General features: G+C 39.6%; 1 protein-coding gene across 4 annotated transcripts in view; it reads left to right on the forward strand.

Moving 5' to 3' along the window:
- Window positions 1-19,869, forward strand: part of MAMDC2 (MAM domain containing 2) — a 161,945-nt gene that overhangs the window by 138,311 nt on the left and 3,765 nt on the right. For 3 of the 4 annotated variants that reach the window (XM_081504376.1, XM_081504392.1, XM_081504383.1), the window contains 3 exons: window positions 363-456; window positions 2,145-2,297; window positions 15,937-16,196. In XM_081504376.1, coding sequence (XP_081360502.1) covers window positions 363-456; window positions 2,145-2,297; window positions 15,937-16,196 — 507 coding nt within the window. The remainder of the gene's footprint in view (window positions 1-362; window positions 457-2,144; window positions 2,298-15,936; window positions 16,197-19,869) is intronic. The other variant, XR_014057814.1, reaches the window with a different exon arrangement.

Consider the following 19,869-nt stretch of genomic DNA (forward strand, 5'->3'; position numbering starts at 1 on the left):
CCTGTATGCACTTTGTGAACTATTTGGGGGAAAATATTTAAAAGCTGACAGGTTTTCCTCTGTCACCCAGTTAACCTCTTGCTTTCCTCTCTCAGTTCTTTAAAGAATGCAAAGTAATTTCAGCATTAGTGTATAAACTATATCATTGCGAGCTTGACTCTGCTGAAAAAAATAAGAAGTGATTCCCGGGTCATATATAAATGGTTAACCGTTACTCACGCCACTGTATCTGTAGTTTACAGACAATGAAGACATGCCTGTAGTTTGCTTCTGTACTCCTGTTGTGCTATGTACATCCCAGGATGTAAGAGTTTCCAATTTTCAGTTAACTGAACTCATAGTTTTATTTTTCTTCATTGCAGGTGGTTTTCATGAGCCTATGCAAAAGTTTCTGGGACTGTGGTCTAGTAGCCTTGGATGACATTACACTAGAATTGGGAAGCTGCTGGTCTCCAGGTAAGATGACTGTCATTTCAGCTTTCTTTGTCTCCCTGGCCAATTCATGGCATGTCCCGTTTCTCTAATAATATACCACATAGATTTAATCTCTGCTAGTCTGTCCTTTGCTTTTCTTGCCAGAAGTACCTCTCTTATTTAGAAGTGATGACTTAAATGCAATGTATGACTTTGCACATGACTTGATCGCTCTATTCTCATCTATAAGAGAGGTGGTAATACATACTTGAATAGTGAGGATAACACGGATAAATTCCCTAGCTTTGGACCTGGCACAAAGCAGTGCTTTAAAAACAGGTACCCTCTTTGATAATTACTCTTGTTATGATTACTGTTGTTGCCTTACTTGAATGTAGATTTTCAAGCTATACTGATGAAATTGTTAATATACATATACTAGGCTAAGCATATCATTGCTAAATCATAATAAAATAAATATTTTCTAAGTGGATTAAATGACAATCAAACAATGGACCAAGAATTGATGATAGTGACAAATATTATGGCTATGTGTTGGACATTATGTCTAATGAGAAAATTATGCATGCCTCACCCCTGATCATTGGTATCTATCTATTAACTACCACTGCATCCCAAGTCACAGGGTATCCATTTCTTTAACAAGCAGGCATATTGTGGTATCTATTTGGCACTGGAGAATAATCTCCATGTTTATTTAATTAAAAGACAATTTGTCTGTAGTCCCTTGATTTGTGTGGCACTGCAAGAACAGCATAAAACAAGATAAAAATCTCTACACTCAAGGCGTAGAAAAGGGAATGAGCCTTCATTAGCTTGTAGTGTATGTAAAATAAAATGAAGTAAAATAATTATCATGCGAGAGAAGGAAAAGATGGATTGTTTATTGGAGAATCTAGATGTAGGAAGGTACAACCAAGTTCAGCCAAAGAAGTTCCCAGGAAGTTGGGAGGTGGCGCCACTCTAATATAATCATTATTAGAGTCCAGAAGATAGCATCCAAAGACAGAAACATTTGTTTTTGGAAATGGAAAATAAACCTCCAGGTTGAAAAACACCATGTTCTAATGTTTATTTAGCTAATATTTACTCAGAACTTCATGTTCTAAATGTTTTACATACATCATCTCATTTAATCCTCACAACCCCCTGAGGTGGATACCATTAATATTCCCACATTACAAATAAGAATGCTGAGGCACAGAAAAATGCAGTAACCTGCTCCACATGTATTAAGCAAAATCACGTTTAATTCTTTCACATTCTCTGCCTCTTCCAAAGAGACTATAGCTTTGCTCTGAGGATTTTCTTCACTCATTCTGGATTTCTGAAGAAACCTCCTGCTTGCAATTTTATTATTTTTATGTTTCCATAAAGGCAATATACCTCCAATTGTCAGAGAGTTTTATAATCTCATTCATACAAATAAATTCACAAGTCACAGAAAGTTTCTTTCTCAAAGTATTCCAATACTTTTGGATCTAAATTTCCAATTGTTCTCTGCCTCTATGGCAGAACCAGGGTGAAGTCCAGACTCTAGCCAGAGGCAAGAGCTTGGCTTAGAGGGGCTGCTGGTGGGCGGGTTGCCTCTCTATGTGGGGCATGTGGCCAGAGGATACCCACACATTAGTGTGTGTTTCCAGTGAGTCTTGGAATACATAGTCATTGAAAGAGCCTTAGCAGTCACAACACCTGCTGTTTCCTTGCAGAGAAGCTCCTACTTCCACCAGGAGAGTGTACTTTCGAACAAGATGAATGTATATTTACTCAGGAGAGAAGAAACCGGAGCAGCTGGCACAGGAGGAGGGGAGAAACTCCCACCTCCTACACCGGACCAAAGGGAGATCACACTACTGGGGTAGGTGAGTTATGCCACATGGTGCTGTTTCCTAAGGAAACCCGAAATAGCTTTCTAGGGGTTGTTTACTACATTTTGAAATGTGAAAACTAAGGTGTCTAGAGTGAACTGCATGTGGGATATTACACATGGAATAGGTAATTCAGTATGTGCATTTAAAATCATTCTTTCTGTTTATTATATTGCTCATTATCTAGATACAAAAAGGATTTAAATGAGCTTACAAAGATATGCACACAAAGATAATTAGAAGTAAGGTTTAAAAATAAAAGAGAGATGGGGAAAAATGAAAAAAATAAAATAGTGGTCTAAAATGAAGCCCAGGACTGAGGCCTAGTATAGAAATATACTGGCAGACAGGGAAGATGTATCAGTGTGAGTCCTCACTTTCCAGAAGCTGAAAAAGATGGGAAAGTCATCTATAAAACATGATTTACTGTGTTCTTAGAATAGAAACAGATGAAGCAGTCCACCAAGGGATGGAGGCAATAAAGGGGTGCATTTTTCTGTAGGAAATGTGTAAACTACACTAAACCAGACTAAAAGTTGTTCTACTTCTTATTATCACCATGTGTCGGCAATTGCAAACAATGTCCATAATAAAATACTCCTTGAAGAATAGACCTTTTCCACTGAGGCTCTCAATTTCTCTAGGAACACCAGTTGGATATAAGCACATCATTTGGTCCAGCAAAGCAGAACTATCCATGATAATAATATTAAAGAGATATTTTCTGAAGGGTCCTTACAGAGAGTGCCATAATGCTGTTTCTTATGGTCTACCTCAAAAATAAGCCTAGGGAATAATACCACACAGCAGCAATACAACAAAAAATATATATTGTATTGGCTAAACTTGGTAGGGTGCAATCAGGAACAGCTTTGTATTTTCTTTCCAACACTCTCTTCAAACATACCCTAGAGAATTCTCCCTTTCCTACCCCTGGCAGATCCCACAGTTTCCCAGTCCTATTGAGGTAGTGGAGCAGTCACACATTCAGGTATGTTAAGATGTCCAATTCAAATGACAACTTCACTTCTCTTTCAATTGAATCATCTCTCTCCCTCAGCATGGGCCTGATTCATAGTTTGGAGATGACAAAAGAGAAGACTGTCTGTGCTTGAACTTTCTTTGTTTTACTTCCTCCTCTGCCCAGCATCGTCCGGATCCTTTAGCCAGAGTGAGTGGAGGACGGATTAACTTCAAATTCTTTCTTGGATACCTTCTGTTATGACAGATATCTAAGTACTGGCTCTTTTGCATCTCACCATTTTGGGCACTGTACTCTCTGGCTGATGATCTATGGCTACCCTCTTTTCCCCTAGTACTTGTACTACAGAGATACAACTCACATAGATTTTCTACTTGCATCCCTCCTGGCAGTTTTGACTTGGGTCTTTTCAAGAACACTTGGTTCCAGCCACTATCCCTGTGAGTAGTGAGTATCCATTTGGCCTTGGATCCTAAATGCACCTTTGCCTAAGAAGATGATGTGAAGCTTGGTCCTACCACTAACCTCTTTTCTTCCCGTTACTTCAGAGGTTCTGGGACAGTGTTGCATCAGCTAGGGTAGCTGTTGAAGAGATTCAGCCTTTGTTCAAAGGTAGATCAGATTTCTACTTCCAGCATTGAGTAGAAGATTCTAAGAGAGTGTGAGGCTATATCTGGAAAGACAATGAAATTAAAAAGGTAATAAAAAGATGTGTATATGTTAAGACTGTTTTGGTTGGAAATAGTCTGTTGCTCTTTGTAACAGGGAAAAAAATGCATTTTAGGGCTTACTTGAGGCACAGCTTGACATAGAGGATAAAACTGTGTCACTGGGACCTCCTTCTCTCCACCTCTCTGCTCTGGTTTTTCTGAGTTGGCTCCAATCGCAAACAGTCTGTCCTCTCATGGTAGCAAGAGGCTGCTGCAGCAGCAGCCTCAAGGCCATTCAACACTGAATCTAGTGAAAAGAGATAAATCAGCAAACAAAAAATGAGCCTCATTAACTCTGGCTGGCAGTATAATGAGGGCAGGTGGTGGTTTAGTCGCTAAGTCGTGTCCGACTCTTGCAATCCCATGGACTCTAGCCTGCCAGTCTCCTCTGTCCATGGGATTCTCCAGGTGAGAATACTGGAGTGGGTTGCCCTTCCTTCTCCAGAGAATCTTCCCAGCCCAGGAATAGTACCAGGGTCTCCTGCATTGCGGGCAGATTCTTTACCGACTGAGCTATGAGGGAAGCCTCATGAAGGCAGAATACTATCAAATTCCTGCATGAATCCCCACAGGACTTACTGTTGTACCTTATACACTGCTGCTGCTGCTGCTGCTAAGTCGCGTCAGTCATGTCCGACTCTATGAGACCCCAGAGATGGCAGCCCACCAGGCTCCTCCGTCCCTGGGATTCTCCGGCAAGAATACTGGAGTGGGTTGCCATTTCCTCCTTCAGTGCATGAAAGTGAAAAGTGAAAGTGAAGTCACTCAGTCGTGTCCGACTCTTCGAGACCCCATGGGCTGCAGCCTACCAGGCTCCTCTGTCCATGGGGTTTCCCAGGCAAGAGTACTGGAGTGGGATGCCATTGCCTTTTCCAACCTTATACACTACAGAGGCTCAAAAAAGTCCTTGGAAAGAATAAATGAACAGATAAGCCCTCCCTGATGCATATAAGAATAACCACTTAATTAGCAAGACCCATAGAAAATGTAGTAATGGGGAGAAACTAAATTACGAGAGGAATAGAGAAATATCAAGAATAAATCAGCTTTAGTTTGAGTTCATTATAGTCACGATGTTGTCTGTATGTACATTTTTCTGGGGAGGAAGTTGATAGCTTCTCTTCCATTTCTCAGGGACACCAAAAAATCTAGTAACAACAGATCTGAGAAGAGGGTTGTGCTGTGGTAAAGTACCACAGGGGAATTTTCTGGATAACAGTCTGTGTTATGTCTTGGACACAGAAGAGAGGACAAAACAAAAATAGGAAGCAGTGGAGCGAGGGAGTCTCTGAAAAGGGCGAGGGAGGGTTACCAAGCCAGGATATAACAGACCCATGAGCTTTGGAGTCAAGGTTCCCCACTCACTAGGTATGAGACCTTGAAAAAGTTACTTAAAATCTCTAGGTCTCAGTGATGTCATCTAGCAAAGGAGAATAACTATAGCTACTTGTCTGTTTATGTACTTCAAAGGATGGTTGAGTTTAAACTTAATCGACTTGTGAATGACATTCTCCCTCCTGCCTAAAGACAAAATCTATGAAAATCTGACAAAAGTACATGCAGTAGATATTCCATTACTCGTAATTTTGCTCCTTTATTTACATGTAGGGGCACAAGTTAGTTTACTTGGTGTGGCTTTGTTTAAAGAAAATGGTATGACTGTGTTTGCTTTGTCTCTCTGAAAACTTTGAAGAATATTTCAGCTGACTGGGGTGAAACTTCATAACAAAAATTATAATGTAAAAACTTCTTAGTGTGTTCAATATTTATTCCCAGAAAATACTTGACCACAGAGTATTAAATTCTCTGGTGAACAACACAGAGCATTCTGATTTTTTTTCAGTAAATTTTTCTAGGGTCTCCCTTTTTTCCATCATTTATTTCACCTGTTTCAATGCGAACTTCCTAAAGGGTCTCAGGATGTCTTTCAATTTTCTAACCACATAAAATCTTTTACAGATTATATCTTTTTATTCCTAGGTATAACAATGCACAGGCTGCAAATTTTGCTATGCTATGCCCAGGGTTACCCACAGATAATATAGCATTGGAGTTTTCTATCTTGGTCTTGTTCTTTAAATTACTGTAACAGTTATTCTTCTAGGGAAATAATAACATCTACTGATCATTTATGGAGTGTTTACCATGTGCAGGCACTGTGCTGGGACATTTATATCCTTAGTTAGTTTGAGCTGCTATAACAAAAATACCATAGACTCAGAGGCTTAAATAACAGACATTTATTTCTTACAGTTCTGAGGGCTGAGAAGCTCAAGATCAAGGTGCTAGCAGATTTGAAGTCTGCTGAGGGGTCACTTCCTAATTCAAAGTCAGCAGTCTTTTTGCTGTGTCCTTACACGACAGACGAGGCAAGTGAGCTCTCTGAGGACTCATAAGGGTACTCATCCCACCTATGAGAGCTTGGCCCTCAGGACCTAACCCCTCCCAAAGACCATATCTCCAATTACCATAATAGTGGGGGTTAGGATTTCAACATATAAATTTGGAAAGAGGGGAAATGAATATTCAGTCAATAACACATCCTTACCATGACTTGTAAGTAAAAGTGTCCATTTTTCATATGAAAGAACTAAAGGTTGAAGAAATGCCTTTCCAAGGCCACACAGCGATGATTGATAGAGTAGGGACTGTATCTCAGGAATGTTGGGCTCTAATGACCATATTCTGTCCACACTGTCTCACCAGAGTTTTCCAGCCCACATGCTGGTAGGAGACCCCACATGACTTGAAACAGCTGTGACAGCTTACATGTGAAAAGCACAATTCTTCACACAGCCAGGTAATCTCATGCCTAGCACCCTTCATATCAGAAAGGGGTGTCTGCTCTTGGAAAGGATATATTCAAACTGATAGCATTTTGACATCCACTGAAATGTAACCCATCAGAAAGTATCTAAATTTTCTCTGATCTGTGAACCAATATTGTCAGTGTAACTCCAGGACCACAGTCCCCACAGCCATTGTGTAGCCTAAACCCTCAAAGGGTAGCTTCACCTTTGAGGGTTAGGCTACACAATGGCCTCTAATGGCCTAATGTGGGCTGATATATTGGCTTTCAGATTACAATATAACAAGGTCACCCATTCATAAATTAAAGTATAAGCAATTAAATACCCCTTTAAAGTGAATGTTTGTTAAAGCCACCAGTGTCATAAGCTACATGTTTATGAGATGAAACATCTTAGAACTGGGAGCAATCGTAATGTTATATAGAGCAGAGTTTCTACGATCTTGATTTTCTCCATATTTTCTAAGTACCTACTATGTGTCATGCATCACATAACAGCAGATGCCCTGCTAATCTCTTAGGGCTGCTGTGATGATTAACCAAGGTTGTATTTCTGAAAGAATTAATACTATATAAGCTCCACTAAAATGAAAATGATATTACTATTTTTGTAGTTAGTGACTCATTCACAAAATCTGATGTTCATCTGGTGTTCATTTCTGGGATACTTTCTTGGACTCAGTGTTTTGTGTTATTTGTGCTTTTATACATAGAACATCATGGCATATGATTACAAATAAAATGACTTAGTAGTAACCAGAAGATTGGTAGACCTTGAACCAGTGTCTTCCAAAGTACCACTGGGTAATTTAAGGGTTAAGTGGATGAATATTTTTAATTTGATAGGACTATTCATGTAAAAGCAAAATATATAATCAGTACAGCAACACCATTATTTCACAAATTTATAGCTTGTTTTCTGTTTTCATGCTAATATGCAGTTTCCTATTTGAATAATGGATTTAAGAAGTAAAAAATGAAATCTATTTAAAGAAATATATCAAATGAATAATAGTACAGGTAGAATGTGGATAAGTAATATATATACAATGGTATTTGTGTGGCTAAAGTTGAGGAAACCTTTCCAATGTTTGTCAGTCATCTAATAGAACATGTCATTCTACTAGAACAACAATAAAGACAATATTCTAGCCCCACCATTTGGCTCCCTGTTTAGTAAAATGATAAAAGCACTTGTGACAGATAAATCTTGACTTGCATTGAGCTGAAATTGACTCTGCAGGACCTGTTTATCCATTTCTTGTCACCATCTACTTGAATAGCTCTATCCTGGAAGAATCAGAAAGTTCCTTGACACTGATGATGTTTCTTTTACAAGATAGTAAAGACAAATCTTAACGAAGTTCCAAGGGTTTTATTGGTTATTACAATTTTATTATATGCTTATATTTATATAATAATATTATATTATTAACGTGATGCCATGCTGTCAGAATTCTTCTTAAATAATTGTTTTAGTTGTCCTGGAATTTACATGGGTTTTGTGACCAAAAGATAGTAGAATAAATAAATCAACAGATAACTCTCCAGTTTAGTGAGAAAATGCCTTCAACTGTAACATTTCCTAGCTCACTGAGTCCACCAGTGAATAGATTAAAAGTCATCCAGTTTTCCCTATCTCTTTCCCACAGCTACGTCCTAGAAAAGTAGCTATTCATCATTTTTTAAAAAATAATTTCCAAATAAAGAGACACCATCAATTTCTTCTGTGGTACTGTTCAGTGTTTCAATACATCTTCTGTACTTCTGGCAATTAAATTCTCTCCAACACACTACTAAATAAAGGTAGGAGTCTTATATGAACCTTCTTGTGTAGTAGAAATATGAGTGATACATTAAAATACCAAATAATGGCATTTACTTATAAATTGTTCTGTTGACACAAAAGAAAATCAAAACTATATATTTAATGTGTTGGTTATATATTAATAGCTGAAATTTAATAGCAGTCTCATTCAAGTCCTTGTCTTTTAAGAATTTTGGTAGCTGGTATCTAGACACGTAACAATGCTACTCAACTAGTCTGAAACTATAAGGGCAATTAGCTCTAGAATATTAAAACCTCCAGTCTCCTCAGTGTTTTCATAATTTATCTTATCACAGTAATTTCTGGTATTGTTGGACCCTACCTACCCAAGAGAAGACTTCTATGACAAGCTTTTTTAAAAATAGTGGTAAAATATACATAACATAAAATTTACCATTTTAGTCATTTTTATGTACATAGTTCAGTGGTATTAAGTACATATACCTTTTGTGTAACCATCACCACCTCAGAACTGTTAAAAGTTTTCTCAAGTTGAAACTCTGTCCCCAATAAGTTAATAACCACTCATTTATGACACACTTAAAAAATCATTTAAAAGATATAATAAAGAACAATAATTTTAGAGGGAGAGAGATTTAGCAGTTGTTCTTCCCAAAATATTGATATTTTTTCCCCCTGATTGTTAAGAATCATCTTCCAGCTTAATGAAGCAGCTAGCTGTTCATTCCACATGGCCTCCCACTCCTTGCCAGCCCTGGTGAGAGAGGGCCGCAAGACTAGAGAAACAGCTGCTTCTCTGCTCCCAATTACGAATATGCTGTGTCTCAACACATCACAGTTGTTGAGCAAAGAACAGACGGGACCGTGATCTCCCAGTAGACTCACTGGAACCCCTATCTTGAATGTTAAATAGTGATCCACAGAAAGAAAGTAATTTGTTTTCTCCAGTTAATAATCCCTTCCACAGACTGGAATCCTTCATGTGCCGGGACACATGAGCCAGTCTGAGGTTTCATCGCTGGGGCTCCTGGCTCCCATCCAGAGAGCTTTTGTTTACTGAGACAGACAGCATTTGGAGTTGGAATGTGGCAAAGCTTGTCAACACACAGGGCTTCTCTCTGCTTTCCAAACACATGTGAGGCCGACTGTCTCTCCACGAAGCTCCGATTTTTTCTGGGGAAAGGAAATGTCACATTCAAGTCAAGAAGAAAAACATGTTTGGAATCAAGAAGAATAATTGGTCTGGGCATCAGACAGACAGATTCTGATCAGTTGACAAATATGTGACAATTATTTTTAGGTATAGATGTTGGTCTAGATTAGTCTAAATCAGTATTGCCTTAAGGGATATATGTATGGGCTTAAGACAGAAACTACATCCTGAAGGAGTTTTAGAAAGGTCAACATTATTCAAGAAAAGTAGACTAGTGCCCAGAAAGGTGTAATTACACTAATGTTCCCCTGGCTGTTCCCCGTCTCTTCCAAAAGCAGCAGTTACACATGTCAAACAGTTCAGGAGCTTTCCTTTCATATTTCATGGTACTAAACACAATGATTGGAGAAGGAAATGGCAATCCACTCCAGTGTTCTTGCCTGGAGAATCCCAGGGACGGCGGAGCCTGGTGGGCTGCCGTCTATGGGGTTGCACAGAGTCGGACACGACTGACGCGACTTAGCAGCAGCAGCAGCAAACACTATGATCTCTGGAACTAGAAACATTAGGTAATGGCTTCAGCCTGATACCCAAGACCCAGATACTCATGAGAGGAAAGCATTACCAGAGTAATGCTTCACCCAGTTTAGGCTGACTGATTAGTGCACTGTACTCACACAAGGAAGAATTCAGTTGGATAATCCTGGAGGTTTACCCCTCCAGCAGGACCTCAGATGATTTTGGCCAGGACTTGGGCTTCCCTGGTGGCTTAGATAGTGAAGAATCCACCTATGATGCGGGAGACCTGGATTTGGTCCCTGGGCTGGGAAGATCCTCTGGAGAAGGAAATAGCAACCTACTCCAGTATTCTTGCCTGGAGAATCCCCACGGACAGAGGAGCCTGGTGGGCTACAGTCATGGGGTCACAAAGAGTCAGACGTGACTGAGCGACTAAGCACAGCACACAGCATATGTCATCACTGGGTTTACATACTATCATCACTAGATGGAAGATACTTCTTACGTCATCTCTCACTTATAATGGACCCATTGCTTTCTTTCCATTTTGAAAAGACTTCCTCTTGTAGGCCCACAATAGTCTCTTCTTTCCAGTTTCCCAGTGACAGCATCTTTCAGAGGAGCCTCCCTGTCCGCTATCCTCCCCCTCCCATCAAGTGTTTCATCTTTAGCTAAGGTCCTTTTCTTGGGATTCAAGTGGACCTTTTGAGAGTCCCAAAGGTACCAAAGTTATTTTTCTTTGACTTTCTTCTTATTTCCTTAAGAATTATTTTTGGAGGAAATATTTTTCAGTTTAAACATGCATTAAGGTAGGGTTTCAGTTCATTGTGCTATACTAATTTACATATAGGATAGTACAGAACACCTTTGTGCATAGTAGGTGATAAACCATGTTCATGTTTTGATTTTATCTTCCATGGGATTAAATGAAATACACCCTTCTGTTAGGGTTTTGTGTATCAGTATTTGTTTACATCCAGCCTAGCTTAAGTTAAAAAGTATTAAAGAAACAAACAATAAGCATTTTCTTTCATTGCTGAAAGTGTAAAAACCCCAGTACTTCTTGTGTAGCAATTTTCTTGCCAGTGAAAGAATGAAAGTAATGATGTTAAAGAATGTGTGTTTGGCTAAAAAAAAAAAAAGTCAGATGGTATGGAACTAGGTTGAGAACATTTTCTTTAAAATGTGACTTTATTAAAACTTGGACTTGTTCCTACTTTGCTTTGGAGCATCCTAGTCAAGTACATGTCTCGTTGCCAAGATCTTCATGCAACTGGAGTAACCTTGGTAGAGCCATGTGCTCTGGAAATGGTCAGACTGGTCTGCGGTTTTTGTTCATTCAACAAATATTTATTAAGCATCTGCTATGTTCCAGACACTGCTCTAGGACCTGGGGGCATAGCAGTAAAGTAAACAAGGAAATATCTCTGCCTTTGAATGTTCTAGAGGAAGGAGACAGACAAACATAGAAATAGGAATGTTATATAGTATGTTAAGAGGCAATTAAATGGTATGGAAAATAATAAATTAGGGTATAGAGAAAGAGAAGTACCAGAGCAGGGGGGATTGCTATTTGAAACAGTATAGTCAGAATAGGCCTAGTAGAAAAGGTAATATCTGGGCAAAGACTTAGAGGTGAGAGAGTAAGACGTGAGATTATATGAGAGAAAAGCCACTGTAGGCAGAGATTAGCACATGCAAAGGCCCTGGGGTGGTAGCAAACTTACTACATTCCAGGAATGGTATAGAACTCAAGTGTGTCCTCGAGACTCAGAGTGAGTGAGGAGAAAGATAGTAGGAATCAGAGAGGTAAGAGAATGAGCAGGAGTTATGTAAAGCCTTATATATTATCAGGCTTTCAGCTTTTACTTGCAGTGAAATGCTAAGCCAATGGAGGGTTTTGAATAGAGGAATGGTAAAATTTAGCTATTGTCTTAGAAAGTTTACTATGGATGCTATGTTTAGATTAGATTGCAGAGAACTAGGGTAAAAGCAGGCAGACTTGTTGGGAGGTGTTGAATTAATCCAAGTCAGAAACAATACTGGCTCAGATTGGGAGGTAGCAGTGGAGGTGGTAAGGAGAGAAGTGATTGGATTCTGGACATATTCTGAAGGTAGAACCAACAGAAATTCCTGACCATCTGGATGTGAAGAGTGAGAGGATATAAAGAATGGCCAGGTTTGGGGCCTGGACAACTAAAAAGGGTGGGGTAAGCTTTAGAGTGAGGCTGTTAGGAGTCTAGTTTTGACCACGTTCGGTTTGAGATATCTACTTGACAATAAGAGGAGATGTCCTTTAGGTGCTTTCAACAACAAGTCTGGATTTTAGGAAAGAGGCTGGAAATTAAATTTTGAGATATAACAACACATATAGTATTTCAAGCCATGAAACAAGATGAGATCACCAAAGAAGTGAACGAGAATGGAGAGATTCAAACACTGGGCCTTGGAGCACTCCAAGATCAAGAGGTCAGAGAAGAAAAGGTGAACTAGCAAAGGCGTGACCAGTGAAGTGGGAGAAAAATCAGGAGAGGTTAGCGTCCTGCAAACCAAAATAAGAAAGTCCCCCTAGGAGGTAGGGGTGATCTGCTGTGTCCAGTGCTACTAAGGACAAGAACGACAAGAACTGAAAACTGACCCTTGGCTTTAGTGATGAGGATGTCACTGGTGAGCACGGCAGACATATGGCAGTGTCCCAGAAGTTCAGAGTGGGTCACACGGAAGGCTGGCTGACAGAGCCCATGGCTGATTGCCCAGGTTTGCAGGGTGGTAACTTTACTGAGTGAAACACTGAGGGAGGGCTTGCACGGTGCGCAAGATTTGATAAGACCAAATGGGGCAGGACTTTTTCTCCCACTCTTATAATAGCCTGTTGGATTCTCAGATCTGTGAAAATGAGGGAAAGGAAAAGGAGGTATGCCTTGAAGGAGCAAGGATGGAGCCTCTGATCAATTCTGATTGGGATGTCTCAAGCGTTGCCTTTCGAGAAATGAATAGACTTCATTGACTAAACTTGAAACTTTAAAGATGCTCTAGAAGCCATTTCATTTGAATGCAGTATTTGGCAACTCTTTTTTTTTCCCTCAGTGCAGCCATTAATTTCTGTGTGAAATAATAAAGAGATAACACGATGTAAAAATTTTTACATCATGTATGTAAAAAAATCAATATTGTCGAAGATGATGATGCAACTGGATATAAAAATTTGTGCATATTTTTTCAGGTTGAAGAGATAGAAGCTTTTCATCAAATGAGGAAAGGTTAAGAACTACTTATATAGAGTCCATGGCTTTTTAAAAAAATGAGCCACAGGTATATAGAATTATATTATGAGTGTATTATTCTGGAAATTACTATTATTATATTGCTTATTTTAGTGGCTTCATGGTAATTATTTAACACTAACCAGCTCTATTTTTTATTGTGGAGGGCTGACTTGTAGTTATGTCCCATTTCTGTAGTATGAATACTTCCATTGTAGACCATTTCAAACTACCAGAGTGAAGCCATTTAGACCTACCAACAGAAGTCACATATTGACTGTTGGAGCCAATGGAAACAGGCTCCCACACACCACTGCATTATTTACGTGCAGATTAATCCTACTTCTGCCTAAAACAAGCAAATTAAAAAAAAAAAAACTAAAATTAGGAAAGGAAAATGGAAATGTAAAGTGTTATATAATTAACATACAGTATATAGTGTATGATGTATACAGTATAAGGTATAAAATATGTTAAATATCATAAATAATTATATTAAATATTATAGACTGTGTGGATCTCAATAAACTATGGAAAATTCTTAAAGAGATGGGACTACCAGACAACCTTATATGCCTCCTGAGAAATCTGTATGCAGGTCAGCAAGAAGCAACAGTTAGAACTGAACATGGAACAACAGACTGGTTCCAAACCGGGAAAGGAGTACGTCAAGGCTGTATATTGTCACCCGCTTATTTAACTTATATGCAGAGTACATCATGCAAAATGCTGGGCTACATGAAGCACAATCTGGAATCAAGATTGCCGGGAGAAATATCAATAACCTCAGATGTACAGGTGATGCTACGCTTATGGCAGAAAGCGAAGAAGAATTAAAGAACCTCTTGATGAAAGTGAAAGCGGAGAGTGAAAAGTTAGCTTAAAGCTCAACATTCAGAAAACTAAGATCATGGCGTCTGGTCCCATCACTTCATGGCAAATAGATGGGGAAACAATGGAAACAGTGAGAGACTTTATTTTCTTGGGCTCCAAAATCACTGCAAATGGTGACTGCAGCCATGAAATTAAAAGATGCTTGCTCTTTGGAAGAAAAGCTATGACAAATCTAGACAACATATTAAAAATCAGAGACATTACTTTGCCAACAAAGATCCGTTTAGTCAAAGCTCTGGTTTTTCCAGTAGTCATGTATGGATGTGAGAGTTGGACTGTCAAGAAAGCTGAGTGCCAAAGAATTGATGGTTTTGAACAGTAGTGTTGGAGAAGACTCTTGAGAGCCCCTTGGACTGCAAGGAGATAAAACTAGTCAATCCTGAATATTCATTGGAAGGACTGATGCTGAAGCTGAAGCTCCAGTACTTTGGCCACCTGATGCAAAGAACTGACTTGTTGGAAAAGACCCTGATGCTGGGAAAGATTGAAGGCAGGAGGAGGAGACAACAGAGGATGAGATGGTTGAATGGCATCACCGACTCAATGGACATGAATTTAAGCAAGCTCTGGGGGTTGGTGAAGGACAGAGAAGCCTGGTGTGCTACAGTCCATGGGGTCGCAAAGAGCGACTGAACTGAACTGAAATATTGTACAATTATATTTTCAAGAAGTGTCACAGAAAAATCTTAGGAAAGCAGGGTGGAAAACATATTTGAATACATATTACATGTGGACATATGTCACACACATTATTTAATTCTCACAACTCTGTAGCACAGGTTTATTAACTGTTATTTTTAAACTCAGGGAGATAATGAAGAACAGAAAAGCCTGGAGTGCTGCAGTTCATGGGGTTGCAAAGAGTAAGACACAACCTAGCAACTGAACAACAAATTTTTAAATTGAACGTAGGTTCCGACTGGAAAACCCATTAGATCATAGTCATACAGACAATCACTATTAGAACCAAGACTTGAACCTCGTCTACCTGACCATTCCCCTAAACCAATGATGGAACCCCCAAATATTGTCCATGGATTAGTAGGATAAATTCTCATGTTAATTACCACCTCAGTGGCACAATACTAGTATATTAATTACCTCTGTGTATTAAACTGAATTATAAATTATTACATGAAAACACTTATTTTGATGGTCAAAATCTTGTAGCATATTTATCTTTCTTGGATTATACACATTCTCCAAAATTATGAACCCCTTTATCAGTACTGTAGTCAAGTCATTCATTGACTCTAATTTGTTTCCGGTAACAGTATTCAAAAGAGAAATGAGGGGCAGAATAAATTCCGGGTATGGGGTTAACAGATACAAGCCCCTATACATAGAATAGATAAGCAACAAGGATTTACTGTATAACACAGGGAACAGTATTTAATATATTGTTATAATCTATAATGGAAAATAATCTGAATATATATATATATATATATATAGGTTAGAAGAGAATGTGATGTGTCCTTTTTAACAACACTTGATGTTGCATTGCTCTCAAGGCTACTACATGTACATCGAGGCTTCCCACTTGGTATATGGACAAAAAGCACGACTCTTATCCAGGCCTCTGCGAGGAGTCACTGGAAAACAGTGCTTGACCTTTTTCTACCACATGTATGGAGCAGGGACTGGCCTCCTGAATGTTTATTTGAAAAAGGAAGGCGACAGTGAAGAGTCTCTCTTGTGGAGAAGAAGAGGTGAACAGAGCATCTCCTGGCTACGGGCGCTGATTGAATATAGCTGTGAGAGGCAGCACCAGGTAAGCCAAGAGAGACAAGAATCAAATGATGGGAAATGTGCCTATACGCTTCTGATGCTCTTTCTTTTTCTTGCTACCATCAAGAATGTTTTGTTCTTTTTCAGGGTCAAAGATAGAGGCAGTACTTGTTTAAGAGTAAACATAATTAGTCTATATTGATTGAACTTAAGCAGTGAAAGGGGAATTAGAAAGAGAAAGCTTTGGGTATTTATACACAGAGTAATTTTTGCAACTCAATAGTGAAACTGTAGCTATTTTTATCTTGGTACATTTTGAGTGTCAGTTATATTCTGTGTCCTGAAAATCTCCAAAACAGAGCTTCTCTTTCTTCTAAACCTGGTATTACCTAATTAGTTGTTGCAGCTGCATCTTTCACTCATCATTAACCACATGCAAGGGCTGCTGTTGTAAGCTTCTATTTAACAGAGTACATGATCCGGAGTAAATTTTTAAGCCTCTGTCTGCACTGATGCAGAAGAAACTGAATCTTGATCCTATGTCCTGGGCCTCCCTTGAGTCTGCTCACAGGCAGTAGAAGACTTCCTTCCTGCAGGATCCCAATTATAAGGGAATCTGAGCAGCAATTAGAAGGAGCCCTTTCAATTCCAGTGGGTGAGATCAAGCAGCCAATTAGCCTAGAAATCAGCAGCAGCCTCCTAAAAGCCTATGACTTTACCTGCCTGTTGTTTTTCTTTAGTCACTAAGTCATGTTTGACTCTTTTGTGACCCACATGGCCTGTAGCCCACCAGGTTCCTCTGTCCATGGGATTTTCCAGGCAAGAATCTGGAGTGGGTTCTCATTCATCCTCCAGGGGAATCTTCCCAACCCAGGAATGGAACCCTGGGCTCCTGTCTGCAGTGGCAGACAGGTTCTTTACCGCTGAACTAGCAAGGAAGGCTTTACCTGCCTACCATGAGTCAAAGCTCCAGAAAGCTCTGGGCAGACAACATTAGACCCTTGACTATTCCTGAAATTGCTGTATAGAATTCCAGGAGTGACCTTCAGCTAAAAGCCCTACTTCCTCCTCATCCTCGCTTCTGGACCAGAGCACCCCTTAATGTTAACCACTGGCTGCTTGGCTTAAGCAAGTCTTCCTAGGAAGAAGTATCCAAAATAAAGACATTATTTTATGCCACCCCTTAACCAAACTTGATTTTCTACAGACCCAGGTTGCAGTGCCATCTAGGTTGCTATTGCTAAGAACAAATGACAGAAGGAAGATGCACCATTATTCAAGGATGGCGCATTATCTTGGTGTGAATAAAACTATCTAAACATTTAGTAAAGGAAAACATATAGCCCCAGGAATAATTTTGGTAGTGATTTAATGTCTGCTTACAGAAAGAAAATGTATCACTTATGAACTTCCTTATATCACTGATCATCATTCAGAGATGATGGATTAATTTTTTTAGGTTATCAGGGCACTCACACTATTCAAAGGTTCTCAAGGTGTGGTCCTGACACCAGCAGCAACATCTGAAATGTATATTCATCTAAAATGAAACTCACCTGCAATGCACACTCTCAGGCCCTGCCTTGGAGCTACTGAACCAGAAACTCTGGGGCTTAGGGCCCTGAAATCTGTCTTAACAAGAATTGTGGTGATTCTGGAGCATTCTAAAGATGGAGAATCTGTGTCACAGATGGAACAAATCTGAGTCTCTCAGGCAGAACCTGAGGATTGATGTTTTTTAAAATCCCCAAATGGTGCTGATGCACAAGAGCTCTAGGATTTGAGATCTGTGGAACAGGTGACTTCACAGCATCTGAGTCCCGAGTATAGGTCCTTGCATATATTAGACTTGTCAGATGACTTGTTGTCTGAAGTTTTTTTTGAGCACAAAGTAGTGAAGCACCTGGGGTGGCATCTTGGGATATTTAAGCTCAAAGGGTAAAGAATGAGCTGAGAGATTTTTGGCTCCCAATTTGGGAAAAAAGATTCTAGATCATTTCTTTAGGCTTAGAATGGAACAGATATGAATCTGCCATGAGGAATGTTCTTCTTGATTCTGTGATTCCCTCAGGAATACCAAATGACTATCTGGAGACCAGGATGAACTAGTTTCTCCAAAACATCCTAGTGTCTAATAAAACACAGAGACACCCATGTGCAAATGGTCATCTTCTATGTGCCAAGTACTCACAGTGCTAAGAGCTGTGCATAAGTTTTTCCAGTTGATCTTGTAGCTCTTCTTTAAAGATGGGGAAAACTAAATGTGCAGCTGGTAAGTGGCAGAGTGAGAACTCAGTCCCAGATCTAACTGGTTCCAATGTTTGCATCCCTAAGTCCCTGTTTTACACTCCCTCCTGCCATAGAAGTCCCAACATATCCTCATTGCCCTGGATATTGCAAGCACAGGGTGATCCTGGAGAAATGTCCGTCTCTCTGAGACTGTTTGTGTTAGTTGCTCATTCGTGTCCAACTCTTTGCAACCCCTTGGACTGCAGCCTGCCAGGCTCCTCTGTCCATGGAATTCTCCAGGCAAGAATACTGGAGTGAGTAGGCACTCCCTTCTCCAGGGGATCTTCCCATCCCAGGGATTGAACCCTGGTCTCTTGCATTGCAGGCAGATTCTTTACCATCTGAGCCACCAGGGAAGCCTGTTAATACATTTTCAAAATGGGGTAATAATGCCTGCCATGCTGACATCACTAAAGTGACAGTCAAATGAGATTATGTTTGTGAAAGGGTTTTATAAACTTTAAAGTACCCAACTATAAAAAAGATATAATTGTTTCTAAAAATATATTCTTTCCCAAATCTTTCTGGTCTTTATCACCATGGCAGACCTGGTATTTTCAATAGCTATGTCAGTTATCAGACTGAGCTACTATAGGAGCTCAGGCCAGAATATCTCTTTCCAGTAAGTATTTATTGACCATTTACTCTTTTTAAGTGCTGAGGATACTGCAATGAACATAGCATACAGTTCTTACACTTTTTAAGTTTGTGTTCTAGTAGGGGGGAGAGGTAGAAAATGTGAAACAAAAATATATAATGTAACATCAAGTGATATTGAGTGCTATGAAAAAGAGTAAGTCAAGCTGATCAGGTAATGAGGTCAAAGAAGTATCAGGAAATACTCATGAAAGGCCTTGGATGACATGGTACAGTTTGAAATTTATTTCAAGAGCGATAAGAAACCATTAGAGGCTTTTAAGGTAATATGTTCTGATTTATCCTTTTAAATGATCATTCTAGCTACTACATGGAGCTACTTACTACATAGACGATAGTGGTGGGGGTGGTGGGCAAGGAGACTTTGGGTGCTACTGCTGGTGGGCCTGGCAACAGAAATGGTGGGCGGGGCTGTGCAGCAGAGGTGAGATGTCATCAGAAAGCCCACAGGACTTCCTTCCTTGTGGAAAGTGGGGTTTGAGAGAAAGAGAGGAGCCAGGATGACTCCAAAGTTTTGGCCTGAGCAACTACTAGAATGGAGTTGCTGTTTATTGAGATGAGGAAGACCTTAGGTGGAGCAGACCTGGAAGAAGGAGGGCAGCTTATGCAGGAGGCAAATTAACAATTACTTTTGTTTTTAACACACATAGTTTTTGATCTTACTAGACATCCAAAATGGGTATGTCGAGTGAACAGTAGGTTATGAGCCAGGCGATCAGGAAAATGCATAGAACTAGAGAAGTCAAGTCGATCTGTACATCATCAGAGAG

This window comes from Giraffa tippelskirchi, chromosome 1, assembly GCF_054371585.1.
Source record: "Giraffa tippelskirchi isolate mGirTip1 chromosome 1, T2T-mGirTip1v1.2.pri, whole genome shotgun sequence".
Classification (NCBI taxonomy): domain Eukaryota; kingdom Metazoa; phylum Chordata; class Mammalia; order Artiodactyla; family Giraffidae; genus Giraffa; species Giraffa tippelskirchi.